This window comes from Heterocephalus glaber, unplaced genomic scaffold, assembly GCF_053883595.1.
Source record: "Heterocephalus glaber isolate CG9 unplaced genomic scaffold, H.glaber_assembly_v1.0 deba00001613, whole genome shotgun sequence".
Taxonomy (NCBI): Eukaryota; Metazoa; Chordata; class Mammalia; order Rodentia; family Bathyergidae; genus Heterocephalus; species Heterocephalus glaber.
The window spans coordinates 26,935,359-26,954,973 of record NW_028258384.1 but is presented as its reverse complement, the minus strand read 5'-3'; the positions used below and the strand labels follow the sequence as shown (position 1 = coordinate 26,954,973).

General features: G+C 38.2%; 1 protein-coding gene and 1 long non-coding RNA gene across 3 annotated transcripts in view; one reads left to right on the top strand and one right to left on the bottom strand.

Moving 5' to 3' along the window:
• LOC147822525 (uncharacterized) overlaps positions 1-19,615 on the bottom strand; it is a 110,071-nt gene that overhangs the window by 43,534 nt on the left and 46,922 nt on the right. The window contains exon 2 of the long non-coding RNA XR_015445589.1: positions 19,112-19,188. This is a non-coding gene — a long non-coding RNA (uncharacterized LOC147822525). The remainder of the gene's footprint in view (positions 1-19,111; positions 19,189-19,615) is intronic.
• On the top strand, positions 1,882-19,118 carry Xkrx (XK related X-linked). Of its 2 annotated transcripts, XM_004872586.4 has the most exons (3): positions 1,882-3,364; positions 7,033-7,301; positions 18,166-19,118. In XM_004872586.4, the coding sequence occupies exons 1-3, from the start codon at positions 3,030-3,032 to the stop codon at positions 18,909-18,911; spliced, it is 1,350 nt and encodes a 449-aa protein (XP_004872643.1). In that variant the 5' UTR covers positions 1,882-3,029; the 3' UTR covers positions 18,912-19,118. The 2 variants fall into 2 exon arrangements, with proteins under 2 accessions (XP_004872643.1, XP_087052791.1); XM_087196665.1 differs by lacking the exon at positions 7,033-7,301 and having other exon boundaries at positions 3,250-3,364.

Below are 19,615 nucleotides of genomic sequence, written 5' to 3'. Positions count from 1 at the left end.
TGTCTGATAAAGGACAGGTCACGTAGACTGGCATCCTCTGAAAGCTAAAGGCTGAATAAGACAGTGCTCATGCAGCCAAAGGACTTTATACCCCAGCTACAGTAGCTACAGCTTTTAGAGGTGTCTCTGAGTCTTGCCTGGTTTCGTGGAAGGAGTACAGGGGAGAAAGGTTCATAATCACCATTTGTCAATCACCATTGTCATCAACAAGAGCCACATAAACATTCATTGGACATCCTTTCCTCACTAAGTTAACACTTCTATTGGGAAAGCAGAACAAACAGAAAAAGTTGAAGGACTAGTACAAGAGAGCCTGTGCCAATAGCACAAAGGAAAGTAAAGATTGAAAAGGTAAGAAAAGGCTTCCTGCAGGAGGTTATACTTGAGTTGACCCTTCAAGGGAGGTTAGGGTTTAGATCAATGGAGAACAGAGTGAAGGGAGTATAAACCACATCAACAAGGCACAAAAGGTGGAAGTGAGTGGGGTGAATATGATAAGCAAGAAAACCTGCTGGATTGGAACAAAAGGTACATGGTAGGGTAGCACGGGTGATTATAGTTTGAGGGAGAAGCAGTATGGTGATTACAGAGAGGCTCGGATGGAGCACAAAGGGAGTCATTTCAAAACAAAGTAGGTAGGCACTGTAGATCTGGGTATTTGGGACATGATGACGACATGGGCAAGAAAGAAGAAATGCTAAAAGAACAATGGGATTCTACATTCTTCCTAGCTTCATTCTCTTGTGTTAGGGTGACAGACAAATTCACCCTATCCCAGCAGAATAGAATGAGTTGGTCACCCTGCCTCAGATCCACTTTACAAACAGGTTGCTATAGTAGCCTCAAGAGGTTCTATACCAGTGATGGTGAACCTATGGCTCTCATGCCACAGTGGGCTGCTTGTATCACTGAAAGCTCTAAAAGGTTCACCATCACTGTTCTATACCATTTACTGCTGGTGGTAAACCTCCTCTCAGTTGAAACATGCTAGTCATCAGCACTTTGAAGTTGTTGTCCTCCCTCCTGAAACAGAAAGGAGGAAGTATCAGCCTTTTAGCCCAGCTGTGAACACAGGTGCAGACCAAGATAGGGAATCTGCTTCACAAGGCAAGAACATTTAAATGCTGAATTTGTCCCTTAATCAGCCATAGGGAAGGGAGGTAGCAATCCAGGGAACCTTAAAAAAACAACACAAATGGCAAGACTAAGTCTATTTTGAGGCCATCCTTTTGGTGGCTGCTACTTGGCCACTCCACATTCTTTTGCTGACTTCCTGCAGCAAAAGGAGACTGCCACAGCCTCTGCTACATTTATATTACCAAGAGGAGATGTTTTCTTTATTTTCTCCCGGGTTTAGAATTATGCAAATAAGGCATAAAAACAAAAGCTCAGTGAAGTGAGGGCGGACTGTACTTTAGAATCCAGGAAGCTTTCAGAGTTCTTTAAGGCACATCTTTCTTGGTTTTTTTTTTTTTTGTTTTTTTTTTTTTTTTTTTTGCTAGCAGCTCTCTTGGCTCCTCACCAATCTATGTAAAATTTGCCACCTTTTCAGACCCTTTCAACCAAAGACCTGAAAGTTCATTCTACAGTTCCTATCCGGGCCTCATTTTGTAAGTGGAGAAATCAGGGCATATAATAGCAGCTTTCAGTATCTGCAAAGCTGGCCTCAAGTCTTGACCTGTATACTGTTTCTTTGCCTTAAACAATCTTGCCTGAAACGGAAACTCTGGCACAATTGCTTCCCAGGTTCCCCTTCCTGTGATGTTATCGGTAGGGCAATAGGACCCAGGAAGACTTCAACCCTGAGGCCCAGGCAGACACTCCTGTCTAACCGCGTGGGTTGAGCTAGTGTGGGAACGAGTCACTTAGGGAGGGTGGGGTAGAAGTGGGTGACTGCTCTTCTTGGGGAAGAGGAAAAATGTGGTTCCCTCCTGATTTCGGGGGTCTTGATGAGAAGTCCTTTTGAGGAGTAGCCCAAGCCCCTTTTCATCGTACCTCTCCCCACAAGGAGCATCCTTTGGCTGGTCTAACTGGAACTCTCTGGCGGGTTTTGTTCGGCCCCAGCCGCCTGCCTCCGCCCCCGCCATCCAGGTGCCCTAGTCCTGAAGCCGCTGACCTCTTGCCGCTGGAACCACGGGCCAGGAAATACCCTGGCAGCAGACAGCGTCCAAGGATTTAGAGACATCTGCCCAGACACCTTGGCGTTCCACATGTTGCGCCTTTCACTTGCAGTCTGTCGGAGGAGGAGCCCCTCCAGCGCTTTCTTAATCTTGTAGTGTGCGTGCGCTCTGCTCTCTTCTAGGAGACTATGCTTCAAGGGGAACAGAAAGGTGGCATTACTCCTGCCCCCAGCCCGGCTGTCTTGAGGGCGGGGCTTGGGGAATCCATGGAGCCAGCCTTAGAACCCTTGAGGAGGCGCTGGCCTGAGAGCGCGTGGGTGAGCTGGCGAGAGAACAAGCTAATTAGCCAAAAGCTACCTGTAGCAGTAGCTAGGGTACACAGATGCTGAACTGAATCCCTCGGAGGACACTCAGGCTGTGCCCTCTCTTCTGCCTTGGCTCCTTTTCTGCTGACTTTAGAGGGCACGCATAGGCAGAATTCCTCACAAGGAACTGTTCAGAGTCAGTGCCCCCAGAGTGGCTACCCCTTTGTCTGGGGGCGCTGCGAAAGGAGCCTCAAGGGGAACAGCTCTTCCTATGCTTCTTCACACTCCTGCAATTGGACTCCAAACTCAGCGCTGGAATGCTTGCTTTGATCTTGTTCAAGTTTCTCAGCACAGATGTTGACAACTGGATTTGGGGGCCAATCAAGAATCAAGCTCAAGGTGGTACCCCTGTGTTCTCCATTCCAGACTCCAAGTATAATTGAGTCTAGAAGAGATAGGTCTCCTAACTAGCTGATCTCCGTTCTGGAACTCAACTTGACAGAGCCAACTTGTCTGCTACTTGGACTGCAGTGGCTACAGGGTTTTTTTGGGATGGCTTGGGGGATGCTCTGAATACCACAGCACAACACTCAGAACCTCAACAATGGATAGAGTTTATGAAATTCCTGATGAGCCAAACACGGATCCAGTTTCATCTGTGGAGGAAGATGTCATCCGAGGGGAGAACCCCCGCTTTACCTTCCCATTTAGTATCCTCTTTTCCACCTTTTTGTACTGTGGGGAGGCTGCATCTGCCCTGTACATGGTTAGAATCTATCGAAAGAATAATGAAATATTCTGGATGACATATACATTTTCTTTCTTTATGTTTTCATCTATTATGGTGCAGTTGACCCTCATTTTTGTCCACAGAGATCTGGCCAAAGATAGGCCACTATCACTATTTATGCATCTAATCCTTTTGGGACCTGTTATCAGGTGAGCAATTTTTAAATCTCTCCCCACCTTCTCCAAACTTATGCAGAGAAAGGTGATGTTAATGTTCACTAGTCTGATAATATGCTTCTTATCTAATTGATTCTCCCATTCCCTCTCACTCTTGGCTTCTCTGTCTACCATCCAAAAGAAACTTATTTGAAATTTTAAGTGCCAGCATGAGGAACATGTGCCATGTACCTGTGTTCCCAAACTGTGAATGGTACAATCAATAAGACTTCCTTAGGCAATGCTTGCTGTCTGACTTTTCTTTGTAAAAACTGGTATGGAACCAACAGATATGGTCAACCTGTGTACACAGGCCATAGCTACACAGTTAATTTTTGGGGGGTTCTGGGGATTGAACCCACCCAGGGTTCTGGGCATGCTAGGCACTCTCCCATTGAGCTACACCCCTATTCTGAGAGTGTGTAATTTTAACTCTGCCTTTTGGATGTTCTTTAAATGGGAAGAAAATTCCTTCCTGCTTCCATCTCATCTCATATTCAGTTTTACTTTGAGCTCGTGTACTAAAGCTGCTGCTATTTTTTAATTTTCCAGTAATTTGACATCTGGAAAAAATTTTAACACATATGCAGTAATCTGGTACCCCAACACAATGTAGTTATTGTTCTTTCCTATTTATATCTTATAGCTCATCACTGTCCTCTTTGTATATTCATGTGATAATGGTACTTAGTGATAATGGTACATAGTTGGAAGGGGGCAAAGGAAGGTATGCCATCTATCTGGATGCTGTACCACAGTGTAATAGTATCAGGTGTTCCTATTCAAGTTGCTTTGAAAGGATGAAAATCAAGGGAGACAGGTATCTGTATCAGCAGTCTCATGTGGATACTATGAGGTTTTCAAGGTGGAGCAGTGTTGCAAAACTTGTGAGATCAGGAGGGAGTAATGGACCAAGTTTGTCATGATTGCAAGAATGACAAACACCTGCAGTTAGCTGAGAGCGATAGGTCAGAGTGTTGATGTTGTAATTGCAATGGGAAGGTATATCAATAGAGGATTATAAATGGGCTGTGATTATAAATGGAGCTCTCCTCTTTATAAAAATTTTAAATTTGTAAATGTATATATATAATTTTTATTTCTTAATTATATCTCTATAAAGCTGGAAAAATTACAGAATAATTTTAAATGGGAAAGAATTGGTTAGGGTTTATCACAGAAAATAAGCCTAACAAACAGTGGTAGGGGATCAGGAGACTTGGAGTCTAGTCCTCCCTCTGCCAGTCATTGACTAGTTGTGTACCCTTAGTGAAATCTCCAAAAATGCCATGGGACTCAAATCTCTCATCTGTAAATTAAATGGATTGGACAACATCATGAGTCTTAAATTCTAATGATGTCAGAGGCCAGGCAGGTATCATAAATGAGTGAAGTGGGTCAAGTATGAGAAAACCAATAACGTCATGTGTGATGATAAATGAAAACAAAGTCTCAGTGTTAGAAAAAAGGAAGAATAGTACGTACTATGGTAATTTAGAGTCTGTGACCTGCCTATAGAGGACTCAGCCACTCTACAAATCTGGCCCATTGTTTCCATGTTGGAATTTAGACCCAGTATTGCCAGATCTCCTATCTTTTAGGGGACTCTCCCAAGACAGGGTTTTACATGAAATTTTGTGATTTTAAATTTTGGCAAATGACTAAAAACAGCACAGAAAGGGCCAAACTATATTGACTGGTCAGATAGTGACTGAGTTGGTCATATGCAATCTTTAGACTTGGTGATCTAAAGGTCCTTTTCAGTTCTAAATTTTTGTTGTTAAGCTATAAAAGGAAGCCCTCATCTTGAACTTGAAACCAAGAAATTTCAAGATGTCACTAGAGGAGCAAGGAAACCATTTCTCTCTCTTTTCAAATGTAATATATTGAGTTAACAGATCAAGAACTCTCAAGATGCAAATTCTAGCAAGTACCCAGCCCTCAGCTTTGACCCCCTCTCTTTTTGCTTTGTAGCTTTCCAAGCCATTTTTGATCTAGACCCTCTACATGCAGTGTTGTTCACTGTGTATTATTTTTCCGTATAACTTCCACTAGAAATAATTGGGAAGCATTTATAACCTCAGTGATCTAAGCCCACAGCAGGGAAAATGTAGTTAAAAACTCATAAATCATATTCTTTGTATGGTTATTTTCAAGGCCAATTTTTAGGTGAGTAAAAATTTTTAGGTAAGTTGGATTGGTGCTATCAGGCATATGAAGGTGTTTGTAGGGTTAGCTCTCTTACATGAAATGCAACCACTCTTTTGAAAATGAAAATGTACTCTTGGCTTATTGAAGCTTATAAAGAAAGCAAACACCTTCACATAAACCAGTAAAAAGCCTCAAGAACAGATGCATAAACAGAGCATTTCATGCTACCACCTCCCCCAATATAGAATTAGCAATAGCATGGATGGGCTAGGGTTAAAACCTAAACTTTTTTTGTTGAAAATGCACTTAAACATTCTCCTTAAATGGGAAAAGAATCTTGCTCTCTCTTCTTTGTTAATTTCTTCCTTCTTTTTCTCTCCCTTGTCTTAGAGTTTGTCTTTGGAAAATGGAAGTTTCTAACTAATGCTTTGGAGTGCCACACATGAATCAATCTTGAGGAGATCTTATGGAGAACAGTGGGTGGTACATGTTCCAAAATTTTCTATCAGGGGGCAAAACCTAGACAGGACATAAATTTCTGAGCTTATCTTTGATCTATTTTTATGTTAAATCACATTACTGTTATTATCTTCTTTCCATCATCGCTCACCCTGCATTCTTTTTTCCTTCTCATTCTTTAATTTATTCAACAAATATTTATCAAATTCCCACTATGTGATAGGGGATATGAACAAGATAAATACAACCCCTGCCTTCAGCCTATTGGAGAAGATATCTTAATTTCTACAATTGTTCTTACTTGTCATAAGAAATAGCCCACAGTTTCCATTCATTTCAGGGTGAGTAGAGGAAGTGGTAACTCGGGTGTTCCAAAACAAGATGTTCTAGTTGCTTCTATTCACAGCATCAAAACCACTAGAGACTTCTGATTATAAAAGGTAGATGGAAAAGGAACAGCAGAAAGTGTGGTCTTTTCACTATTTCATGGGTGATAAGTTCCCATAAGGATGTTTTCCTCTTTGTAAAGAATGAATCCGGTTTAAAAGGCTGTTGTCCAACCAAAAAAGGTCAAGAGGCACAAAAATGGGGCTGTCTTGAAAAAGCACAATCTGAAACCCCTGATTATGGACTTGAATGCTTTGAATAAAGAATGCTTTACTGTAAGAATTTAAGGTGTTATGAAAACCAAAGCCTTTTGGAGACTCCATCTTTCTCTCTAAATACAATATTCTCACAATACTTTTGTGTTCAAGGCATTTTTTTTAAAAACTACAGGCCTATTTTTAAGGGAAACAAAAAAATTCTGTGTCCTCAAAGAAGTACTTCTGAAATGGTGTTCTTAGGTCAGTAGGTGACCAAACAAAAAAGGACCTGGATTCAAGTGAACTTGTAGAAGGCATGACCAACCCTTTCACTCACAAGAAATCCACAGAACAGAAGCGAGACAATGGTAAAAAGTAGTATAACCTTCCCAAGTATTTCCCTCCTCACTACAACCTCCCTTCCCTGGACAGCTTTAGTTAAGCTCCCATAATGCTTTACTCCTGCAGATGTTTGGAGGCCATGATAAAGTACCTCACACTGTGGAAGAAAGAAGGGCAAGAGGAGCCCTATGTCAGCCTCACCCGCAAGAAGATGCTAATAGATGGCGAGGAGGTTCTGATAGAATGGGAGGTGGGCCACTCCATCCGGACCCTGGCTATGCATCGCAATGCCTACAAACGTATGTCACAGATCCAAGCCTTCCTGGGCTCAGTGCCCCAGTTGACCTATCAGCTATATGTAACTCTGATCTCTGCAGAGGTCCCCCAGAGTAGAGGTGAGTGGGGTCAGGAGAGGGAGGGCAACACTTAAATCAAGGGTGTACGTTTAGACCTGAGATGTCTAATATACTGGCTACTGACTTCATGTAGCAATTTAAATAGAAATTAAACAAAATTTAAAACATACTTCCTCAGTAGTACTTGCCACATCTCAAGTATTTAATAGCTGCATACAGTTAGTGGATACTGTTTTGGATGACACAGATTTAGAACATTTTCATCACCATAGAAAGCTTTAATGGACAACATTAGCAGAGATCCAAGAAATGTAGGGAGTCAGACATGTTAGGACTGCCAGATTTCTTAAACTAGAGTAAGCCATTTAGATTAAAAATATTATATTAAACACTCTCTGACCACAGAAAAAGCTAGTAACCCAGTAAGAAAATTATTTTCCCTTGCCCAGAGTGTTTAAATTATGTTAATTGTTCTGGTTGTTTAGGAATGGCTATCTTCAAAGAAGTTCCCAAATCTTGCTGATTATCAGAATCATGTGTTAAGGTTCTTTTTAAAATTATATTCCATACCTGGGAATGGTGGCACACACCTGTAACTGTAACACTTGGGAGGCTTAGGTAGGTGGGTCGTCATGAGCTCAAGGCCAGCTTGTGCTATGCAGTGAAGTCAAGGGCAGCCTGAACTATATAGTGAAGCCCTGTCTCAAAAAGCAAAACAAAATGAAACAAAATGAGTGAGTGAATAAATGAATGAAGGAAGAAAAAAAGAAAGAAAATTACATTCCTTCCCCAGATATGAATCAAGGGCAGAGTATGGGGAGGCCAGGAAATTGCATATAGGAAAAGTACCCTAGCTGATTCTGATCAGCCTCATTTGGGACTCACTAATTTAATCATTTCTCCCAATGTCAGTGAAAAGAAAAAAGGGGCTTGAGATGAATACTTTTAAATTAGATTTTTATTTTTATTGGTACATATTTCCAATACATAATGATTACATTTGTTGTGGGGAGTTGGTACATATACATAGCACATCTTAATTCTCTTTACATTCCCTTCCCCTCCTTCCGGTCTCTCTTCACCCCATCTCTTGCTCCCTTTCACTTTTGTAAAAGATCTATCTCCCCATTTCCTATTATCCATCTTTTATTTAGCTCTTTACATTTTGTTCTTTCTTTTACGAGAGAAATCATGCAACATTTAAGCTTATGTGTCTGATTTATTTCATTTAACATTATAGTCTCAAGGTATATCCATTTTCATATAAATGACTCAAGTTTATCCTTCTTTATAGCAGAGTAGTACTCCATTCTGTATAATACCACATTTTCTTTAACCATTAATCTGTTGATGGACATATAGGCCACTTCCAATATTTAGCTATTATGAGTTGTTCTGCTATAAATATGGATATGCATGTATCACTGTAATATGTCTTTAACTCTTTTGAGAAGATACTTAGATTGGGACTAGCTGAGTTGAATAGAATTTCTACTTAGACTGCTCTTTATATTTTTCTTCCTTGTACTACCTTTGGATTGGGATTTTTCTCCTGTTTCTAGGACTTTGAGGTGAATGGTTAAGTTGTTTGGGCTCACTCTGTTTTACTGATGTGGCCATACATAGCTATAAACTACCAACATAGAAATGCTTTCATTGTGTCTCACAGATTCTGAGAGGTTATACTGGTATTATCATTTGATTCTAGGAACTACCTAATTTCTCCCTTGATTCCTTCTTGACCCATTGATTATTCATTTGTGCACTGTTTAATTTTCATATATTTGCATAATTTCTATGGTTTCTTTTGCCATTGATTTTTACTTTCAATGCCCTATGATCTGATCATATGTGTGGGATAATTTAAATTCTATTGCATTTACTTATGAATGCTTTATGAGCTACTCTGTGGTTTATTTTTGAGAAAGTTTCATGTGCTGCTAAGAAGAATGAATATTCTATTCTTGTTGAGTGGAACACTTTTGATATCTCTGAAGTCCATTTGTTTCAGGGTTTTGTTCAACTCTGACATTTCTTTGTTGTTTTTTTATCTAGTTGATTTATTTGTGACAGTGGGGTATTGAGTTTCCCCCTCCATAATTGTGTTGGTGTTTATCTGATGTTTTATGTCCAGTAGTTTTTTTTATGAAGTTGAGTGTGCCAGTGTTTAGTGCATATATGTTTATAATTGTTATCTCTTTCCATTAAATTGTTCCCCTAGCCAATATGTAGTGACCTTCTTTGCCTCTTCTAATCAGTTTTGGCTTGAAGTTCATTTTGTCTGAAAATAGTATAGCTACTGTTGGTTGTTTGCAGGTTCCTATTACCTGGATATTGTTTTCCATCCTTTGGTTTTCAGTCTATGAAGTTAATTTTGGATCAAATCTGTTTATTGTGTACAGCATACAATTGGGTTCTGTTTTTTAATCCATTCTGTTAATCTTTGTTTTTTGATTGGGGAATTGAGAGCATTAACATTGAAAGTTATTACTAAAATTTATCGACTTATTCCTGGTGCTAATTCCCTTTTATTTCCCTTCTGCTTAACTGCTTACCCTGTCTAGTGTATTTATTCCATTAGATGTTTTGGCGTTGTTGACATCATTGTCTCTTTCTAGGATGTCTTTGAGAAATTTTGAAGTTCTGTTTTGGTTGTCATGAATTTCTTAAGGTGCTCTTTGTCATGGAAACACCTTATTTCTCCATCAATTTTGACAAATAGTTTTACAGGATATATCAGTCAGGGTTGGAAGTTGTTTTCTTATAGGGATTGAAACCCTTCACTCTAAGCTCTTGTGACCTTTAAGGTTTGTTTTGAGAAGTCTGCTGTAATTCTAATGGGTTTATTTTTATAAGTGATTTGTTATTTTTTCCTAAAAGCTTTTAAGATTGTGTCCTTGTGTCAAACTTCTGGGATTTCAACTACAATGTGTCGTGGAGAAATTATTTTCTGAGCATGGGTAATTTGTTTTCTATATTCCTTGCTTATTTATATGTTAAATTCTTTCCCCATATTTTTAGTGTTCCACAATTGTTTCTGTAAACAATTTGTATATGTGTGCCAATTGTGCTGTCATATGATTTTTTTTTACTAAATCCAATTAATCTTGGGTTAGTCTTTGCATATCTAGCAGCCTGTTGGATCCATTTTTCGTGTCCTTTTGTTGTTTTTAAGGTATCACTGAATATGTGGTAACTAAAATAAGCCCTATTATCTAGTTGTGACACTTTGTTCTCACATTGGTCACTTCTGTTGCCTATACTTTCAATAGAAGTTTTAATCTGGATTTCGGTTTGATGCCATTTCATGATTATAATTTTGTGCTAAACTCATTTTGTTTAGTTCAGCTAGCTTTTTATTAGTGTCTTCTGTAAGCTCACTGGTAGTTTTGTTTATTTAATTAATTACCTGTTTAGTTACATCTTCTTTGAGCTCACCAAGCACTTTATTGATTTGATTTTTTAAAAATCTTTTTTATCATTTCAAATACTTCAGGTGTTTGGTTTTTATTTCCTCCCTATTGATACTCCACGGATTAATTTTGAGGGAGTTGAAAGGTTTGGGGCGGTATTTTTTTGCCTTGCTTTCTCATGTTTAATTGTTTTTTGTACTGAGGTTTGCAAGTCAATTAGGAAAGATTTTGTTGCTAGTATGGAGATCTCTTTAGTTAGCATCTGCTTTTCAGTGATGCACTCTGGGCTTGGCTAACTATAGGCTTTTCCTCCTGTTCCAAGATCCAACTACCTGCATTTATTTGGGATGAGAGGATGCAGTGTAACTGGCCTAGCACCCAGTTCTCTGAGACAGGACTGCAGAATTGTTAATGACACAAAGGCAATCCAGATATTGGCATACAGAGAAAAGCAATTAATAGCAACAACTATGCTATTTTGGCAATAGCAGCAAAGTCAGCAACAATAATACCATTAAAGGCAAACTATATATTTACATACCATAAGAAGCAATAATGTACCACCTTTAACCATAGAAAAGAGATCTATATTTACAGTATTATCACAAAGATAAACCAAACATTGACATATAGTAAATATTTACTAAATGCAGCAGCTATACCTCCATTAACAATATAAAAGAATTCAATAGTAATAGGATAGAGTTAACTATATAAATATTAATCAAGCCTAATGGTTATACTAATAAAGAGAGGGCCTGGGTAATAGGAGAATGGAAGAAATAAAATTTGAAAAATTGAACATTGAGAAGGAGGAGAGAAAAGTGAGATAAAGAATCATATTAAGGAGTAAAAGGAAATTAATAGAATTAGATAAAAATAATAAAACAGAATAATAAGAAAAATAGAAAAAAGAAAAAACAATTTAAAAATAGGAAAAAGCCCAAGCCCCAGAAAAGCCAAAGAAGGGGGAGAAAAAAGGAAATGAATCTAAACAAAAATGCCTGTGTATTTTTATATGACTGATTTCTTTCTAGGGTCTGCCACTTTGGAATCCAGCAAGTCAAGATTTTCTCTACCTAGCTTTATTGCCTATGGGTTTATGAGGTGCTCACCCTGCTTCAGAAGCTCCTCTGTCTGTATATCTTGGGCTGTAGCAAGCTGAGGCATGTCCTTGATCTTGTTGGTAGATGGGAAAAGCAACCAGACCACTGATCTCTATGATGGATGTAGACAGCAGGCCAATGGTTCAAGCAGACTGCTGGATGTAATGCCAGCATTTTCAGACCCAAAGGCCTCTTAAAGCCACACATGCTGGGCCTGTCTTCTGCCCAAGAGGAGTGGGACTTCATGTCCTTTCCAGCCTCAGCTTAAACTTCTCAGGGGTCTATATCTAGTTCACACTCTCTCTGTAATGGTCTCTTGTGTCTATCTCCTACCCAGTCACTGTAGTAGGGTAACACTGGAAACCCTGAAGTGAATTGTTCTTTGGCTCAGTCTTAAACAATTAGCCCCTTCCCAAAAAGGCTTTTGATTAAACCCTCTCAAATACGGTGGGTGCTGCACTGGATCTCTTTTCCAACTCTAGCGTGCTATGTGGAAGGAATCACTTTTGAAATAAAATCCTATGCACTTTTTGTAGCTGACAATAATTGTGGGCTTTTCTTGGGGCTAGCACTGTTGGCCTGGTTTATTGGTTCTGCCTAGAGCTGCTGACTGTCTGGGCTTATCTTGTGTCTGTGGAGACAGGTCCCCCTCCCCAGGAGCTGGAATGAACTTTCCAGACTGCTTTGTTCTTTCCTTTGCTGAGATGGCGACTGATAAGTCAGGCCTTGTCCAAGATCTGGGCTTCTCTGTGATGTTGGAGGAAGTACAAAGCAGTCACAGCCTTGATTTCCCACTTGTAAGAGGGATCCTGAGATGAGTAAGACAACTAGCAGAGGGTGAAATGTGAGTCAGTATTTTCAAGTCAAGATAAAATGCGGTTAACGAGTGTTAACAGCCTGAAATTTACTTCATTTGCTTGGGCAGAAGCTGCTATGAGTGTGAATGTAGCTTTGGATCATTTCCTTATTACTAAGTGGTGACCCTATTTGGAAAGTCACCCATCTCAAAGAAATTCACGGGGTAAATTTGCCTTCTTTTCCCTTTTTCTTCATTAAGAATTGTTCACAGAGTGCTAACAGTCTTGCACCTTTTCATATACATGGAACTGATGGTAATTTGAGGAGAATTTTTTCTGGAAATGATGATCCTTTTGTTCCTGAAAAATTAGAGGATCATTATGTCATCTAATTAAACATGTATACCTTACAAAGTAATCCACGCATACATAAACTGGTTGACCTACACATAATTGTACATGCACAAAAATTTTCTGGAAAGCTATGAAATAAACTACCTCTGGGGAGTGTATTGAGAAACCAGATACAGATTTAACCCTTAAAGAGGTCTGGAAGGAACATTACAACATCCCTTCCTCCGTGGGATTAATTGAGAAATCCTGGGCCAATGTTTCTCTAAGGACACTGAGATCTGCCTGGAAGAAAGTGAGGCCTAAAATTATACAGAAGAGAGACTTTGAAGGCAATTGGCCAACTTGAGTTACACCAGCCCTTGAGAACAAATTGAGTTCATAAGTCAAGAGTCCACTGTATATGTGTACATTTTGCCCAAAAACAAACTGCATGAAATGTTCTGTTCAGCAACAAGTTTTTTTAAAAGTCTGATAATACATCTTTTTAAATATCATTTATATATACAGGTATAAGTATATAAAAGATATTTCTCTTATATGAATTGGACTATTCTTTTTCATTTCCTTAATTTTCTAATTGGTAGGATTAAAGTTTCTAATTTTTCACAAGAAAAGGAATTTTTTCTAACATCAAACTATGCTACAGTTAATATTTTTGTAAATGTCTGGGTAACTGATGTCATATGATAATATGTAGCAGCAGAATTTCTGGGTGATAAGAAATGTTTAGAATATTATTGATACTGCAAGTAACCCTCTCAAAAGGTTGTATGAATTTATATTTCTGCTCACAGTTCATGAATGTACCTATTTCTTCATGTCTCAAACTTAGTATTTATTTGTATAATTATAAAGTAACTGGCTTTAAAATAATTTGCTTCCTTTGTGATTGAAGCTGAGTATCTTCATGTTTTGCTATTGTGTATGTTCTGTGAATTGCTCGTGTATATATTTTACTTGTTTTCTAGTGGTTTATTCAACTTTCATAGTAATTTGTAGTAGTTATTTTTTATGACTATTAATCTTTTATCTGTTGTCCAAGAGCATGTATGTATACATTTGTATAATTTTTCATCTTTATATGCACATTTTAAGTACATATACATGAAATGCATGTGCAACACACTATATTTAACATATACAATAAACTTTGTAATATCTTCTGACATTCTGAAGTATTAAAATCTTATGTATTCAAAATCTATATTGATTACAGATTTTGTGCCTTTCTTACAAAGATTTTTCACAGCTCTTTTATCTAGTAAAGCAATTTACTCTGATCTTCCAGATTAATTTCCAAGATAATTTGTCAATTCCCCTGCAAAAAAAAAGAAAAGAAAAGAAAAAAGAAAGTTTCCCCTGCATATAAAGAAAAAAAAAGAAAGAAAAAAGAAAAATTTCATTGAAATTCTGATTGGAATTGCATTAAATTATTTGTTATGGGGGTACAAGATTGATCTTGTTTCCATTTCATTATTTTCATTTTATTAAGGGTTTTGTTTTATTTTGTTTGCCGACTGGGAATTGAATACAGGACCTTTGCACTGAGCTATATCCCCAGCACATTTGTAATACTTGTTTTGAGAGAAGATCTTGCTAAGTTACCTAGGCTGGATTCAAAGTCATAGTCCTCCTGTCTTAGCCTCCCTTAGCCTGCTGGAATCACAGGCATGCACTACCATGCATGGATTTGTTAAGTATTTTTAAATGTGCATTTGCAAAATTGGAGGAAGAAGAGGAAGCAGCTAGCATTTACTAGGCTCCAGGCATCTCTCTAAGTTCTCTACATGTAATTATTTAATTTAACCATAACAACAATGCTATGAGGTTATTATCTTTTTTTTTTTTCTGATGAGGAAACGGGCACTGAGAAGTTAAGTAAATTCCCCAAAGTCTCCTAGTTAGTAGATGGCAAAGACTGAATAAAAATCGAAGGTATTTGCTTTCAGAGCCTGTGGTTTTAACTGTAGCAGCATTTTGATTCTTATGGCATGAATTTATTTGTAAGGAGACAGATGTAAATGTTTTTACATTTATTGGAACCATCAGGTTTTCTTTCTCCTATTACACTAAATCAATAAATGAGTTCTAATTTAAGGGACAGCATCACCCACTTGGCTAGATATATGCTCTGATGTTTTGAGCTCCACAAAGAGCACTGACTCTTCAGGATAGGACTCAGTGGTTTAGAAAGGCAAGAATAACTCAAGGTCCTGAGTTCGATCCCTGGTACTGAAAAAACAAAAAAGCCTAGAAAGCCAAGAATAGTCACTTTGAGATTCCAGTCTTTGAAATTCCAATACTGTACTTACAGCTAAAGATCTTAGAAACAGAGCTGTACTTCCTTTATTATTTTCATGGGGAAAGCTGCACTTTTCTTGCAGGTTAAGTTGATATACATCTCTTTGGCTCTATTTTCTTTAGATCCAGTGTTTTTATAGGAACAGAAAGCCCCAGCTTTTCTTTTGAGCGAGTACTTTTTAAGCTTCCCAGTTTCTTTAGGAACACCAAAATCTTTGTTAGTAATCACTATGATTTGACATATGTATCAGTATAATTTGGAAGAAAAAGGAAGGGCCACATGTGTAGTCTATAGTTGAGGATTAGGTAAAGCAGGTTATGGAGCATTAGGGCTCTTCTGGGCTCCTACTCTAACATATTGTGACATGGATGCCATGGGATGACAGGGATTTAAAATTTTTGAACCATTTTGTTGGAAATTTGGAGATTCCTAAAGTATAGTGAGGTATGGTGGTGACACTTTGGCGTTGCTAATGACAAATGCAAGCAAGCAACTCTAGAATATCTCAGTGAAGTAAGAAACTGAAGCACGTAGATATTCAATCACTTCCACAAGCTCCCACAAAGCTCAGTCAAGGATTTCATTTATCTTTTTTTGAGATAGGGTCTTGGTATGTAGCTCAAGCTGGCCTTGAGCTCACTCTGTAGCCCAAGCTGGCCTTGAACTTGTAGCAATCCTCCTGTCTCAGCCTCTTGAGTGCTAGGATTACAGGCGTGTGCCACCATGCCCAGTATGAGTCAAGGATTTCTAATCCTAGATATTTTATGATGCCCTTCTAAAGTCAATTATTCATTAATTCCACATTTAATGAGCACCTATTCTGTTCCAGGTAGCATGTTAGACTTTCAGGATACAGCAGTGAACAATCCTTCATGGGATTTCTAATATACTTTTTGACACATAAAATTAGAATTAAATATTCTAGAATCACAAACAAGATCAATTCCCTAAAGAAGGTAAACATCAAAAAAGGAACTTCAATTAGAAAGAGCATTTACTCTGAGTCTCAAAGATTGGATATTTTTAAGATAGCGTTTTTTCTGGCTCACTTAGTGTTTCCTCAGAATCCTGCTTCATATAGTGCAGATCGGTCTGTACTATAACTTTTTATGCGCTTTTCTCATGTTAGTGACGTCACAATTTTTTCAAAAACTTTATTTTGTATATTTATGCTATTATTAAAGTAGAAAATAGAGAAATACAGCAAAATATTTTTATTTAGTGGTGCCGAGGCTTGAACCCGAAGCCTTGCATATCCTGGGCAAGTACTCTATCCCTGAGCTACATCCCCAGCCCAAAAGATTTTTAAAACTGATGTAAAACCCTATCACATAAAATATTTTTATTTCTTTCTTTTCATTTTATTTCTGTACATGCTATTTTGTTTTATTGTATATATTTTAGGACTAGAATGTGATGTTTTGAAATATATATACATTGTGAGATGGTTACCACAACCAAGCTAATTGGTGTATTCATAACTTCAAATATTTACCATTTTTGTGTTTGCTATAAAGACACTTAATGTCTACACTTTTAGAAAATTACAAGTATCAATATTTTGTCATCAATATATTATTATCTTTATAGTCACTATGCTGTACATTAGCTCTCTTAAACTTATTCATCTTATAACTAAAAGTTTGTACTCTTTGACAAAAATTCTCCCATTTTTTCCAACCCTCAGCTTCTGGAAATTATTGTTTTACTGTTTCTGATTTTGAGATTTCACATATAATAAGATAATACAGCATTTATCTCTCTGAGTCTACCTTCCTTCACTTAGCATAATTTCCTCTAAGTTCATGAACTTTATTACAAATGGCAAGATTTGTTTCATTTTGTGACTAAATAACATTCAATTTGTGTGTGTGACAGAGAGAGAGAGAGAGGAGAAGGAGAGAGAGAGAGAGAATATATATACGACATTTTCTTTATCCATTCATCCATCAGCAGATGTTTAGGTTGTTTCCATATATTAGCTGTTGTGAATAGTACTGCAATGAGTATGAGACTACAGATATCTCTTTGACATACTGATTTTATTTCCTTTGGATATCTACCCAGAAGTGGGATTGCTAGATCATGTGGTAGTTCTATTTTTAGTTGTTTGAGGAACCTCTGCTATTTTTTATAATGGCTGTATCAGTTTGCATTCCCACCAACAGTATACCAAAGTTTCCTTTTCTCCACATCCTCTCCAGACTTATCTTTTAAAAAAATTTTATTATGGCCATCCTAAAAGGTTTGAGACAATACAGTAAGTCCCCAACTTATGAACTTTCACAAATACAAACAGACCTCTCATTACAAACATTCATAGATGTGGACAAGTCATGGAAGTAGCTCACATGTCTGCTTGACATTATCATAATTATGCTGTTGTGTGCTTACTGTACCGTGCGATAGTGTACAGTACTACAGTGCTCAGTTGAAGCCCAGGATGTCCAGAAGCAAGAATAACAGTGGTGATGTGGAGGGGACTACTAGGAAGTGCAAAGCAATATCCTTTTGGAACAGAACTCATGCATAAGTCAGGGACTTACTGTATCTCATTGTGATTTTTTGGTAGTGCTAGATGTCAAAGTTAGGGCCTCCTACATGGTAGGCAAGCACTGTATCACAGACCTATATCTTTAGCCCTCACTGTGATTTTTATTTACATATCCCTGATGATAATGATGTTGAATACCCTTTTTATGTATCTGTTAGCCATTTATACATTATATTTGGGAAAATATCTATTCAGGTGCATTCTATTTATTTATACAGCTATGATCATACATGAGTTTACTATTAACTGAAGTGCTCAAGTCCTACCTATCACCTCTCTGGACCTCTGGGTCTAAATAAGGCTTCACTATCCATACTGACTGCCTGTTTTTTTGTTTTGTTTTGTTTTGTTTTCTGTTCCTTGTTTTGTTTTTACAGCTCTGCTAATGATCTTTTCCTTGATATCTGTCACCTATGGGGCTACCCTCTGCAATATGTTGGCTATCCAGATCAAGTATGATGACTACAAGATTCGTCTTGGGCCACTAGAAGTCCTTTGCATCACCATCTGGAGGACATTGGAGATTACTTCTCGCCTTATGATTCTGGTGCTCTTCTCAGCCACCTTGAAGTTGAAAGCTGTACCCTTCTTAGTGCTCAACTTCCTGATCATCCTCTTTGAGCCTTGGGTTAAGTTCTGGAGAAGTGGTGCCCAGATGCCCAATAATATTGAGAAAAATTTCAGCCGGGTTGGCACTCTGGTAGTGCTAATTTCAGTCACCATCCTCTATGCTGGCATCAACTTCTCTTGCTGGTCAGCACTGCAGTTGAGGTTGGCAGACAGAGATCTTGTTGACAAAGGTCAGAACTGGGGACATATGAGCCTACACTATAGTGTGAGGTTGGTAGAGAATGTGATAATGGTCTTGGTATTCAAGTTCTTTGGAGTCAAAGTATTACTGAATTACTGTCATTCTTTCATTGCCTTGCAACTCATTATTGCATATCTGATTTCCATTGTCTTTATGCTTCTTTTCTTCCAGTATTTGCATCCATTGCGCTCACTTTTCACCCATAATGTAATGGACTATCTCCATTGTGTCTGCTGCCACCAGCACCATCAGGGAAGGGCTGAGAACTCAGAGCCACCTTTTGAGGCTGAAACAAGACAAAGCATTGTCTGATTCTATCTTTTGGGTATTATGGGATGGATTGAGGGTTGTCAAGAGGAGTTATGAAATTAAAAGAGAGGATGAGACACATGTGTAAGTAATCAACAATTTTTCTTGAGTCTTCTGGCAAGCCTATCAGAAGAAAGAGTGACCTCCCCAAATAGGTTTTACTTCTTTAAGATTCACTGCTAGTCAGGTGTGGTGGTGCATACCTGTTATCCCAGCTACTCGGGAGGCTGAAGCAGGAGCGTCACAAGGCTGAGGTCAGACTGGGCAATGTAACAAAACCCTAAATAAATAAATAAATAAATAAATAAATAGATCTAAATAAGCTGTGATGTTGCTGAGTGGTATAGTGATTGCCTAGCATGCACAAAGCTCTGGGCTCAATGCCTAGTGCCACAAAAATGACAAAAAAGATTTATTGTTATGTTTTGATACTAGGCATATCCACTGTATAGTTGGAAGGGTCAGAAATGCTGTTCACATCACTCCCACTCAGGTCAGTTGGGATAAATTACCTTCAGACACCATAAGCGCTTTGTGATTTTTTCAATCTGTCCATTTACTTAAGGTAATATTGAGCTTTCTCTTGCTAAGCTAAAGGCTCAGAATCTCCTGACTGATCAGTGGATACAACAGCTTACTAACTATGGATATCTCCCAGAAAATAATCTGACTGTTGTGGAATCTATGTGCCTGGAATCTTTTCATTC

Bases quoted from the DNA above. Each gene is read 5' to 3' on its own strand.
- Xkrx (XM_004872586.4), top strand. From the start codon at position 3,030: ATGGATAGAGTTTATGAAATTCCTGATGAGCCAAACACGGATCCAGTT. The intron at 3,365-7,032 runs GTGAGCAATTTT...TTACTCCTGCAG, and splicing joins CTTTTGGGACCTGTTATCAG to ATGTTTGGAGGCCATGATAA. The intron at 7,302-18,165 runs GTGAGTGGGGTC...TTGTTTTTACAG, and splicing joins AGAGGTCCCCCAGAGTAGAG to CTCTGCTAATGATCTTTTCC.